We start from the raw sequence: 14,015 nt of genomic DNA on the forward strand, positions 1-14,015 counted from the left end.
AAAAATAACCTACTGTATGCCTGCTGTATAACAAATTGCAATGCAAAGTTTCTTTTACAGAACAGCTCTGCTAATTGTCAACCATCACTCATGCAAATGCAGTAGGAAATATTGAAAGTCTACCAATAGGCCTGTTGGTAGGCTAATTATCAGTGAGTAGGCCTAGTTTTCTGATCTACAAGATAAAGCACATATAACCTACAACTTTTGCCACTCAAACTGTAATAGAAGAAAACGAGATAGCCTAGAGAAAATATGAACATATAAAAATGTCAAAACGGAAGGCTAATAGAAACATAATTTGTTACCTGAAATCTCATTTAGATCCAGCCATGCATGCTTTTGGTTGAATAAAGTTGAGAATCTCTGGGCGTCATTTCGTTGCTGAGTCAGGTCCTGATCGACGGGCTAACAGTCCATCCACTGAAATGAGTTGCCGTGCTGGGGCGCGCTCTTGTATTTCTGCATTGTCTATCCTGTGGTTGCCTCCATTGACCGTTATGTTACTGTCGTGCTGCTGTGATCAACAAGATGAAGTATTCTCATACACTTTTTGGCCTGTTCATAGCTATTTTATCAAATTAATAGTTATTTGGTTTATTCTGATTGCGTGCGTAGATTAATGCAGTTCAACTCTGAATTGCTGTTCTGTTGCGCATGGAGATTGTTTGGACTAGGAAATTCCCAAACGAGATTGTTTTCTTTTTCCACGACTCCTCGCCCACTAATGTGAAAACCATGTGAGAGCTCTTCAGTCATTTTCGCCAACAATGTTTCCCATGTCCAGGCATAAACATCAACGGGAAAGTGATATTCTTTGAATTACAAGATTATTTTTTATGTTGTCTTATTTCTACAATTTATGCCGCACTTTTTGATATGCGAACAGATGGCATCGTTTTTTAAATTCAAATATCAAACTAGTAGGCTATATATTTTGGTTCTTCGACCAAATTGTCTGTGTTTTATTCACAGCTTTTTATTCAACTCGGAATTATGATCGACATTGCTTTTCTGTTCACGCAATATTCTCGTGGTTGCAGCGCCTCGTAGCGGCCGGGGAACTGTGCCTTGAAATAACTTTCAAGTTCAGTGGTGAAACAAAGTATGCCTATTATAGCCTATCCTACTACGTTTGTAAAAGTATCAATAGGCCTACTGCAATGTATAAATACTCTTTTGCAAGTAACAATCTGGTATTCAAAATGTACTTGAGTAAAGTAGCCTACAAAATATTGACATCAAGAAAGATTTCAAATAGCCTACAAATAGCTTGAATCATTCTGAACTTGTAAATCGGCTATTTCCAAATGGCTAAAGTCAAGTGGTTAATGTATGTTTGTAATTATAATCAAAATCTACAAAGTAGGTCTAACTAGTAACTAAAGTTGTCAAATATTTGTAGGTAAAAGGTAAAAGTACAATAATTGCCTCTGAGGTGTAGTAGAGTAGAAGTACTGGAAATTTGAAATACTCAAGTAAAGTAAAAAAAATAAAAAAAATCACACCCGTGTGAAGTGGAGCTGTGTGTGTGTGTGTGTGTGTGTGTGTGTGTGTGTGTGTGTGTGTGTGTGTGTGTGTGTGTGTGGATCATGTGTACCGATTTTTGTGACATTTGAAGAAAATATGTAGGAAAAGGAGCAAAAAGTGTGTTTTGGAGAAAATTCAAGATGGGGGGAAATCTATCATGGCGCAAATGGGCGTGGCCTATATGGGGAGATGCGTCATGACCCAAGGAATCCAGGGAAAAAATATTTTTAATTTTCCGACCTACGGTTCAAGAGTTACAGGCCAAAACGTAAAGTGGGGTGTTATGGCGCCACCATGCGGCCAAATGACACAATTATTTTTTATTTAATCCTTGAAATCATTATGAACCTCCTCTCCAAGTCTTGAAACTCTAGCCCCTATGGTTTGCGAGAGACAAATAATTGAATGTGAGTTTTTGCGATTCCCATTATAAGTCAATGGGGAAAATTAATTCACTAATAAATTAATATCAATTAAACTATTGAACCTTTCTCTTAGCAAGTTACTAGCCCACGATTCCCGAGTAAGCCGGTCGATTTGACATATGGCGCGAGTGTGTGGTGGCAAAACTGTGGGACTAGTAGCGTGCCGAAGTTTAGGAAGTTCAGGCTACATACAGACACACAGACAGACCCACACGGCCACGTATAGGGAGCCTGTGCTTCACACAGCTCCAAAAATCGAACCTCTGTTCGAAGTGGAGCTGTGTGTGTGTGTGTGTGTGTGTGTGTGTGTGTGTGTGTGTGTGTGTGTGTGTGTGTAGCACCTCTCTGGTCACCCAGGATCATGTGTACCGATTTTTGTGACATTTGAAGAAAATATGTAGGAAAAGGTGCAAAAAGTGTGTTTTGGAGAAAATTCAAGATGGCGGAAAATCGATCCTGGCGCAAATGGGCGTGGCCTATATGGGGAGATGCGTCTTGACCCAAGGAATCCAGGGAAAAAAGAATTTTAATTTTCCGATCTACGGTTCAAGAGTTACGGGGCAAAACGCAAAGTGGGCCGTTATAGCGCCACCATGAGGCCGAGTGATGTAATTTTTTTTGGATTCATTCTTAAAATCATTATGAATCTCCTCTCCGAGGTTTGAAACTGTAGCTCCTATGGTTTACGAGAGAAAAATACTTGAATGTGAGTTTTTGCATTTCCCATTATAAGTCAATGGGGAAAATTAATTCACTAATAAATTAATATCAATTAAACTATAGAACCTTTCTCTTAGCAAGTTACTAGCACACGATTCCCGAGTAAGCCGGTCGATTTGACATATGGCGCGAGTGTGTGGTGCAAAAACTGTGGGAGGAGTAGAGTGCCAAACTTTGAGGCTACATACAGACAGACAGACAGACACGGACGGACACACACACGGCCACGTATAGGGAGCTTGTGTTCCACACAGCTCCAAAAATAAACTCAAACTGTACTGAGTTACTTTACACCAATGGCAATGCTTTCACGTTTATTTGTGCGTAACAGGAACCATGGAATACTTGTCAGTCTTCACCCAACGGAAATGTTTTGGTGTGACACACAACAACCAGTGGAGCTCAGCGGTTACCTCCTCTATCGACATGTGTATCACAAGTTGTAAGTAGGCTATCTCACATTTATTACTATTATCTTATCTTACTTAAACTGCGACAGCATCGTCAAGCTTTCAATTTGACCGACGACGTGTTCTCGATGGCCAGTTTATTAACGCTGGCTGACCACTGATGTTTTAGCTTGTCCTTTCACTTGGTAGCGCTAGCATAAGTTAGCCTGCTTTTCAACTTTCAATCTAAAACCTAACTAAAAGTGTATGGTGGCTATAGCCTATCTTTGTATCCAGTAAGATATGTGATTTCTTTCTAAGCAAGTATTTGTTCATTTCAACAAAGTATTAGTGGTTTTCAACCCTTTTCATCAAGGTCCATTTTAATTAGTCTACATTTGAGCCACGTATGATGAGATTTTTAGCCTCTCAGACCCCTATTGATGTTGGTACCGTAGGAGAGATAATAGGAGGCAAACGTTGATCAAAATAATAATTATTCTACATTCTCTAATTGTGTAGACTGGTAAATTCAGTAATGCAGATGTTCAAATAATCTAACTATTGAGAGCGTAAAATGAAAACAAATGGACCTGTAAGGGTCCATTTTGTTTCATTTTACACTCTCAAGAATTAATGATCTATGAGGGTCCATTTGGTTACCAACTCTCCATCATTTAGCAGGGGACCACCTGGAACTCCCCCAAGGACCACTGGTGGTCCCCGGGCCACTGGTTGAACAGTGGCCTTTTCTGAAATGTCTTTGCAATGATGTACTGTACACATGATGTTTACCCTTATAGGAAGAAGATTCCACTGAAGATAACCTGTCAACATTTGGATCATGAGCGGTTCAAAACCGGACATTTTGTGGTCTCCCCACCACCCTGACCGTTACGTCATCTGTGACTCTGAGCTGGGACTCTACCGCATTGGACCAGTGGGCAGTGCGGAAACCAAGGTCGGCACTCTCCCACTCTCAGAGGAAACCGCTGCTACCTTACTAGCCATTAACTCTGACACGCCTTATATGAAATGTGTGGCCTGGTATCCAAAGCACGAGCCCGAGTGCCTGCTAGCCGTAGGCCAAGCCAATGGTAGAGTTGTGCTCACCAGCTTGGGCCAGAGCCACAACTCCAAATGCAAAGAGCTCATGGGGAAAGAGTTTGTGCCTAAACACGCCCGTCAGTGCAACACTTTAGCCTGGAATCCCGTGGACAGCAATTGGCTGGCCGCTGGGCTAGACAAACACAGAGCGGACTTCTCTGTTCTCATATGGGACATTAGTAGTAAGTTTTCGCCAGAGGCAAGTGTTACCGCAGAGAAGATTCGCCTGTCCTCTGTGGATATGGACTCGGGCACGGTGGTTACCAAACCACTGTATGAGCTGGGACAAAATGACGCCTGCCTGTCCCTCTGCTGGCTACCTCGTGATCAGAAGCTGCTGTTGGCCGGTATGCACCGTAACCTGGCCATCTTTGACCTGAGGAACACCAGTCAGAAGACATTTGTCAACACTAAGGCCATCCAGGGAGTTACGGTGGACCCCCACTTCCATGACCGCGTGGCCTCGTTCTTTGAAGGCCAGGTGGCCATCTGGGATCTGAGGAAGTTTGAGAAGCCCGTGCTCACGCTCACCGAGCAGCCCAAGCCACTCACAAAGGTAACGTGTTGATGTGTTTTATTATCATTATTATGTTCGAACTGACCAGAATAACAATGAAATCATGGTACCATGACACATGGATTCAAATTTGTGCTAAATAATGTCTTGCTCCGGGTTCTCAGGTGGCTTGGTGTCCCACCCGCACAGGCCTACTTGCCACGCTGACGCGGGACAGCAACATCATCCGCTTGTACGACATGCAGCACACACCCACGCCTATCGGCGATGAGACGGAGCCAACCATCATTGAGCGCAGTGTGCAGCCCTGCGAGAGCCAGATCGGCAGCTTTGCCTGGCACCCCTCCTCCCAGAACCGCATGGTGGTGGTGTCCGCCACCAACCGAGTCATGACTGACTTTACCGTGTTCGAGCGCATCTCGCTGGCCTGGAGTTCCACCACGTCGCTCATGTGGGCTTGTGGAAGGCACCTGTACGACTGCTCAGAGGATTGCGCGGAGGGGGCGGAAAGCATGATCGAGAAAGACATAGCCACTAAGATGAGGCAGAGGGCACAATGCAGGTATGGCCACGACACCATCCAGGTGTGGAGGAATCATGTGCTAGCTGGAGGGCAGGATCCTCAGCTGAAATCTTTGTGGTTCGACCTGTATTATATCCTTTTCTAAAGACAAATGGGAGCGAGAGGTTATTTTGTGGGATAATGATGCTGTCGTTGACACAACAGACAATACAGTATAGTATACCAGTAAGACGCCTAAGGGTGAAAAGTACTTATGGTGAGGTCGCGCAGGACAGGGATCTCCATATGGCATAAAAGGGACAAGGATGAATTGTGTCGCGGCAACCACACTGGTTAAACTGTCATATGTCCATATATGGGCATTCCCAGATATGGGCTTAAAAAAGGGATAGTGTGGTTGCCCTAACAGTGCATCATCTGGGGATTAGATGTAGAGGACAGGGATCTCCATATATGGGCATAAAAGGGACAAGGACGTAATTAACTGGGCATCATCTGGGAAACAGATGTAGAGGTCAGCTCCATATATGGAGATCTACTGTAGGTGATGATCCAGTCGTCTCCATGTATGGATATACAGGGTTTGATCTTAGATGAGGTGATGGCACAACAATGTGATGTTCTTAGCTTGTTTTAGCTTGTTTTATTACATACTGTATCTTGTGCTGCTCTTGTAAATGTAATTATGCTGCGCTTCTGCAATGACTGTTACATTTCCTATGTAAGTATCACATATGAAGCAGTGCACAGAGGACATGGAGCTGAAGCTACAGGGGAACAAACAGTCCCTTGTCTACTCCGGCATTAAGAATATTGTAAAGACCAGCTCAGGTAAGAAATTAGATGCATCAGTGGTGTGAAGCTGCCTGATGATGCACAATAATGCATAAGAATGAGTAAATAAGATGCAATTATTCAAAACCAGAAATACTACTTCACCAAGAAGCATCATTTTGTATTTTAAAACAAAATGTGGACGCCAGAGACTCCTTTATGAGATGCAAGACGGGACAGCTTAGGAAAGTAATGTTGGGTTTGGGCTCATCAGCAGTGCAAGTGCAGCATAATAAAAACTTAAAAAACAGTGCAGCATAATAATTAAAAGAAAACTAAAAAACGTATATAACTTATAAAAGTATACTAAGAAATATATTTTAAAAACTAATCTGAATACAGTAATAAAGATCACACCTAGTGTGAAGTGAGCTGTGTTGTTTTTTTACACTGTGAATTACTGACTGTTCAGTCCCCATATCCGTCTTCCTGTTCCACCCAGGCACGACTGAGAATCGCAGGTGCTGGAGTGGCTCTGACCGCCAAACGGACGTGCCACGCTACCTCAGCGAGGAGCGCAGTCTGGCCCTGCGGCTGTGCGGCTGGATCAGCCGGGGGCCAGACATTGACGTTGAGCCCTTTCTGCGCAGCCTGGAGCAGGAGAGTCTTTGGGAGCGGGCGGCAGCCGTGGCCCTCTTCAACCTGGACATCCGCCGGGCTATCCAAATCCTCAACACGGGAGCCACTGCTGAAAAGGGTGGGAGATGTGACAATACCATACCCTCACAGTTGAACAGAAATTTCAGTGATAGATTGATTTATTGATTCATTCATTTCCGTTTTAGGGGTGCAGCGATTAATCATAACTGAATCGATTATTAAATGAGTTGCCGACTCATTTATTAATCGTAATTTAAACTGCAACTAGTCGTTGGAATTTGTATTAATACCGTGCAGGAATATAGGGTCAAGAACAAAAGAATAACTTGAATATTTATTTTTAAATTACCTATTTGAAAAGAGTACTGTTACCCTTTAGCCTGACAAAGGTGTAGCTATTCTTTAATCAAATGTAAGCAGTCAGAAAATTGTATTTATTTTGTTTTTGTCTTTTATTAGCTACCTAATCTGAGCAAAATGTAATAAATTACTGGTTTTGAATGAATTATTCATCTTTAATGTCTTTTAGTTATTCATAACAGTGTCTAAAATATAATTTATAAGGTGATATCTAATATATAAGTGCCATAATCCGATTAATCGTTTAAATAATCGTCAGATTAATCGATTATGAAAATAATCGTTAGTTGCAGGCTGCAGCCGTATTCCGTTCGTGAGATATTCTAGCGGGCAGGATAACAAGATGGTGTCTAATAATGCCGCGGCTTTATTGTGGATTGATGACGTCTGTCTTGTCCAATTTTGCGGGGATGGACTGACAAAAAGTGAAAATATTCACAGAAAAAACATTTTCACAGTATGAGAAAAATATTCTGTTATTGGTACTGACTAGTCCGGCAGTTTGCTCGATTAGCTGTGGACAGACAGACCCTCTTCTAGAGACAACTATACGTATATGTTAGGTGCCAGGCTGTATAAATGTTGCAATGGTCAACAATACAATATTATATACTTTTGTCCGTTTGTAAGTGCAGAAAAGATAACAATTTGGTACAGTACTTTCAATGTGCAAGACTTTTCTTTTCTTTCTCTTTGACTTTGATATTGACCTATCACTTAAAGAAAAATCTTTTATTTTTTATTATTTTATAACTGTCTTTCTTGTAGATGTTTGCAAAGCAGTGGGTACAACCAGACTGCACTCGAATTACATAAATAATATTGTAAGAATGTATTAACTATTTCCTTTACGTCTTTGATCATGTAACAGTTATAGTAAGTAGTCTGTAGAGGTAGAGTCTGAAAAGCCCTTTGTTTACACAGCTTCACAGAGGAAGCTTCAAATGTAGGTCACAAGTTCTTCTGCAGGAGACTCTAATGAGCATTTCCTGAGCATGACTGATGGGTTGATTCATTAGATATGGAGTGTCAACGGTACTTCGTGTGCAATTCCTGTCTTATTTACGTAACACAATAATTGCATCGTAGTATGGTGGTACTCTTCTACTAGGCTCTCGGACTCAACAGGTGTCAATAGTAACAACGTAGTAACACACACACTGAATTACTCCCTTGTATCCTTACCGATTTAATGTTTAAATGATGCATTCGTTTTGAACAGGTCAAAAGTATACATCAAAAAAAGAGAGTTTTAAAGAATTTAGAAACACTGCTCTCTACTTGGCTTTCCAATCCCTCGCTATATTTCCAGTCTCCACTAACAACTCAACACCTCCCCGGGCATACTGTAGGTGACCTGAACCTGAACGTTGTGGCCATGGCACTATCCGGCTACACGGACGAGAAGAGCTCCCTATGGAGAGAGATGTGCAGTTCACTCAGGCTGCAGCTCAAAAACCCCTACCTCTGCGTCATGTTTGCCTTCCTCACCAGCGAGTCTGGGGCCTACGATGGAGTTCTGGTACTGTATGAGAGGGAAAGAACATACTGCTGCTTTTAACTCTCAAATACCTGGAACGCGCCCGAGTCGCGTTAGATTTGAACCACTTTAACCATTATTTTATGCTTTAACTATTGAAAAATAGCAGATATACAAGCTCACAGCGCGGCACCGAGAGTGATCTGCTATTTTAGAAAAATCGTGAAAATGTGTGCAAGTCTTTGAATATCTTTGACCCGATCTTTGACCCGACTTCTAAATCCTTCCTCTAAATCAGCTGTTCTCAGACTTTTTCATGTCAAGGACCCCCAAAATTACATTTATTCGGCCGCAGACCCCCATCTCAAAATATGTTGTTCCAGGGACCCCCCAGAAGCAGAGATTTGAGTTACAAAAGTCTGCTTTGAATGTGCACACATTTTCACGATTTTTCAAAAATTGCAGATCTACAAGCTCGCAGCACGGCACTCGGTGCCGCGCTGTGAGCTTGTATATCTGCTATTTTTCAATAGTTAAAGCATTCAATAATTGTAGGCCTAAATGGGTTAAATGTGTTTGGAACCATTTTTGACAGCTCTACCCCAGTCCAATCAGAAGGAAAGCCATGGAATGCTTTGGAGTTTCGGAATATTGGGGAATTTTGCAAATGGGATATTTCACTGACAAATGTATTTCTGCTCGGGATAATGGAAGTGATATCAGGGTTCTATATATTCCACAAAAGTACATGTAAATGCTCTGCCGGTACTCTTGTATGAACTTAACCAAAAACAAATGTAATCAGATTTGGTTATCATTTCCATTCCTGGTCAAAGCCTTGTGAAGTTAGTTCCAACACAGGATGTTTAGGCTTAAATCCCCTAGAGGTCCTCAGTGAGTTTTAAGTGGCATACACCATAAATCCAAATGCAATGAACACATTGTGCACATTACATATTAGTATTTTTCTATTTATTTTGTATTCTATTTCTTCATTTTGTTACCAAATTAAAAAATAAATAAATAAATAACAATTTATTTATTTATTTTCTCTGATCTTAGTATGAGAGCAGCGTTGCAGTGCGGGACCGAGTAGCCTTTGCTTGTATGTTCCTCAATGACACACAGGTAATAACTTTTCTTAATAACAGAAGTAGATGATGACCTGCCTGGGTATTACAATTACATCACTTTTGCATGTCCAAATAGTCAACATTTCTAAGACAAATAAATAGCAGAAAATAATTATTTACTTGTCTTAAAGTTAATTTCATGTATGGACATTTTGGTTTGAATTTCTTTTTGATGCTTTGTTTCCTTACAGCTGCCTCGTTACATTGAAAAGCTGACCAATGAAATGAAGGAGGCAGGCAACCTGGAAGGCATCCTGCTCACAGGGCTGACTAAAGATGGAGTGGATCTGATGGAGAGCTACGTGGACCGTACCGGTGACGTCCAGACCGCCAGCTTCTGTATGCTCATGGTAGTGAATACACACAGGCTGCTTTTGACCTTGTCCCATATCAGTCGGCTTGCTGATGATTATTTGATGGTAGTGAATACACACACAGGCTACCTTTGACCATGTCCAAAATCAGTCGGCTTGAGCAGTGGTTCTCAACCTTTTCAGGCCGTGACCCCCAATATAATCATATTTTAACTTGGGGACCCCCCCACCCTGACAAGCACTTGGAATTGTAGGAGTTGGCATTACATTAGTTTGACTTCATCTGTTCCATTGTGAAAATAGCAGATCTACATGCTCACAACGCCTCGCGTTGCGAGGCGTTGTGAGCATGTAGATAAGCTATTTTCACAATTTCGGCCTCTATTATTTGAGAATTTGGCCAATGTTTGACCGGAGGTAATAAAAAGTCCTTAATTTGTCACTTTAGAAATGTGCAGATAGCAGATACATGTATACACTTATACTGTATGTTTACTGTTGAGTGAGAAAACAATGATAACATTAAGCTATTCATTCACCTGGGAACCCTCCAAAATAATGTGCACAAGGTATCCACAATCTATATGGTTTTCCCCCCTCTCTCCAGGGTTCCCCAGGTGAGGTTGTGAAGGACCCTAGGGTCCAGTGCTGGATTGAGAACTACCGTAACTTATTAGACGCATGGAGGTTTTGGCACAAACGAGCCGAGTTTGACATCCATAGGGGCAAGCTGGACCCTAGTTCTAAACCCCTTGCACAGGTAACACTAGAGCATTTCTGTTGTATTCATTTATTTTTTTGTTTTATTTAGATTTTTTTTTTCTTGGAAACTAAGAATGTTATTTAGACAGCTCGTTATTCAAACGGATGCTAGATTACTGCACTCGCCTTGTTTGTGAATTCATGCCCACTCTATTCTCTGCTTAATATTCCAATTTCTCAAGCGTAGTCGCTCTGGATAAAAGTGCCTGCTGAATGCCTAAATTGTACATTCTAATTCCTGTAAGGTTAGTTTGAAATCAGTTTCTTGGAAAACTGTGCACAGGGAAACGGGACATTGCTGGCTTTCATGCCAACAGATATGTGCTAACTCAACATGTGCTTCTCTTAACTCAACATGTGCTTCTCTTAATTTATCCATAAAAAAAAAGAAGAAATCCAAGTAGTGGCACTGAATGAAATGTAACTGACCTTCATACTTTGCGTAATTTTCCAACTCAATCTATTCAGTTCATTCAAGTATATATCTAGACTTTTACTAGTCAGACTGCTTACACTGTAGTATACTGTAAGCCCTACAGTATTATACATAATTTATTATGCAACACGTTCATTGTGAACCCTGCATGACGAAAGAGACAGCTGGCTCATCATAAAACCCTTATGACGAAAAAGACAGCTGGCAAATGCCAGCCAGCTTGCTGCTCTACCTTCATTTCACTTGTTCTTATCAGCCGACCTTTGTATTGTCTCTCCTGTGGCGGCCAGGTGTTTGTGAGCTGTAATTTCTGTGGGAAGTCCATCTCCTACAGTTGCTCAGCCATGCCTCACCAGGGCCGTGGCTTCAGCCAGTACGGCGTGAGCGGTTCGCCCACCAAGTCAAAGGTCACCAGCTGCCCGGGCTGCAGGAAACCCCTGCCACGCTGTGCCCTCTGCCTTATGAACATGGGCACGCCCGTGTCCAACTGTCCAGGTGAGCTCAACTAATAGTGTAGTATGTGTACAGAATCTGGATTAACGTGCATCTCAGCATCACCTCACATGGATAACACAAGCATTATCTGGTGTGGGGAGCCATACTCACTTTGATCTGCAGTGAGCCATTTTCCTTATGACAATGATGCCATGTACAAACGTCGATGGGCTCCAGAGAGTATAATGATAATGATAATTGTTTGTATAGACTTAATGATCAAATATTTTTCTTCTGCAAGGCACAGCAAAAACAGATGAGAAGGTGGACCTTACCAGGGAGAACAAACTGGCCCAGTTCAACAACTGGTTTACCTGGTGTCATAACTGTCGACATGGCGGCCATGCTGGCCATATGCTCAGCTGGTTCAGGTTAGAACCCAACAAAATATCAGTGTTATCCAGATAATATTGTCAGATCTGTAGATTCACTCACAGCTAGGTACTGTATGTCTGTGCTTGGGTCAGGGCATGAGCCAACCACGAGCCAACCACTCTGTTTCCTATTGTGTTGACGTGTTACTGGTTGCGTGTGGTTGACCTTAACCTGTCCTCTACAGAGACCACTCAGAGTGCCCAGTGTCGGCCTGCACGTGTAAGTGCATGCAACTGGACACAACGGGGAACCTGGTGCCTTCGGACAGCAGCTAAAGATGGAGGGATCCCGTCTAAAAGCTTAAACACCAGCAAAAGAATCCCACCCAGGCTTAAGGTCACTACAGCACCTCAACTCAGCTAGAACAGAGACAGGGACAAAGGGTTCAGATAAAGAGTCCCTTTCTGGATAATGCTGCTGAGTGATTTCTTTTTTCTTTTCTTTTTTTAATAAGTTATAGCCGTAAGTGAATGTAACATTGTAATATACATCACAAGAAGGGAGGCAGGGTGTGTTTCTGATGTGTTCATGTTATTACTAACCTAATCCATGAAGGAAAGGGAGCAAATGTAGCCCTGCAAATGACAATGTGAGATCCCACTTAATAAACCTTCTTGATTCTTGATTTGATTTGCTCAGGTGCACAACAAGCGGTTGGGCTGCAACAACCTCTTCTGATGATCTACCTGAATCAGGATTATTTTTTATGATCTATTAAAACATATATATCAAGAATAAGTGATCAAGTATAAAATATGATTACGTGCCAATATTTTAGCTGTTCCCCCCTGTTTAGCTGTTGTTTTTGGGGGTTACTAAAGGATCTTCAGATACCTCATAAAGGCATTGGGCCGTGTGTGGAAGGATGGTGCAAGAGGAGGTAGAGAATGTAGTGGTGTGTTTGAGAGAGTGGGAGGTGGGGTGGGGGGGGGGAGTCTGTATTCACCTCCCCTCTCCAGGCCTGTGGTCCATGAAAGAGGCCCCCTAGAAAACAGCAGCTGCTCGGCACTCCGACAAGACCCTCCAGATTGTTCTTCTCATAAAGAACCTCAGCTGCCGGAACACACCATTGACTGAAGGCCCTAATTTAAGCTCTGTCGCGCGGCGGTGTCGCACGCGGAAAAAATAGCAGACCTACAAGCCCACAGCGCTTCTCATCCGCAAAGCGCCGTGGGCTTGTAGGTCTGCTCGTTTTGGCCCGCGACACCGTCGTGCGATGAAGTATGAATCGGGCTTTAGGGTGAAGGGACAGACATGCTGAGCCTGTGCCCCCACTCCCCCATGCACGCACACACACACACACAGCCTCTCTCTTTCTTGCCTTCACTTTCTCGGGTGCCCAAATTGCACCCAGAATATGCATACCACACATCAGTCCATAGAAGGGTGCCGTCCGAGGAGCCGTCTGTGTGTAAGCTGCATTGTAAATGTATTTTCTCATTCTTTACCACCCTCTTATGCTCCAGCTTGAACCCGGGGACTCATTGTAAGTGGGTAGGGGTGGGGGGGCTCCACCAGAGCTAACTAAATCACTTAGTCATGGAGGCTGGATGGGGCATGGGAGCCTACTGTATGCTGCTTTCACCAGGGTTTGGTAGGCCTGCTGCTCTTTTGTGAGCCATATTGGAGCAGGTTCGAGAAATTGTAGTTGCGATAATGAAGATACTCCTGTTTTATCTGTTTATGGGAGAAAAATCATCGTTCTCATGTTTTCCTTTGAAAATAAAAAGAATTGTGACTAATCATAGTGCCTCTGAATGGGATATTTTATTGTGTTATAATATAGATAAAATATAAATTATAATATATATATATTTTTTTACTCTGGGCATCTTCATCTTTGATCTTCACTTTCAATATTTTTTTATATTAGTAATAGAACTCAAAGACTATCCTCTCAAACACTACCAGAACCAAAAATGGCAGATACAGAGAAGTATAGCCTACATACAACAACAAGAAATACTATCGTAATAAGACGTAAACTAAAGGCAAGTGAATTAGCACAATAACTT

General features: G+C 42.3%; 1 protein-coding gene across 1 annotated transcript; it reads left to right on the plus strand.

The window, feature by feature from the left end:
- Positions 1–3,065: 3,065 nt before the first annotated feature.
- Positions 3,066–13,077, plus strand: mios (missing oocyte, meiosis regulator, homolog). The gene is made up of 12 exons (XM_080737552.1): positions 3,066–3,117; positions 3,868–4,727; positions 4,853–5,342; positions 5,944–6,042; positions 6,488–6,742; positions 8,358–8,527; positions 9,548–9,613; positions 9,810–9,968; positions 10,540–10,692; positions 11,421–11,625; positions 11,867–11,996; positions 12,185–13,077. Exons 2-12 carry the CDS (start codon positions 3,909–3,911, stop codon positions 12,273–12,275), a joined length of 2,637 nt encoding a protein of 878 aa, XP_080593678.1. The 5' UTR covers positions 3,066–3,117; positions 3,868–3,908; the 3' UTR covers positions 12,276–13,077.
- The last annotated feature ends 938 nt before the right edge of the window (positions 13,078–14,015 follow it).

Source organism: Nannobrachium achirus (assembly GCF_963921795.1).
Source record: "Nannobrachium achirus genome assembly, chromosome: 2".
Taxonomy (NCBI): Eukaryota; Metazoa; Chordata; class Actinopteri; order Myctophiformes; family Myctophidae; genus Nannobrachium; species Nannobrachium achirus.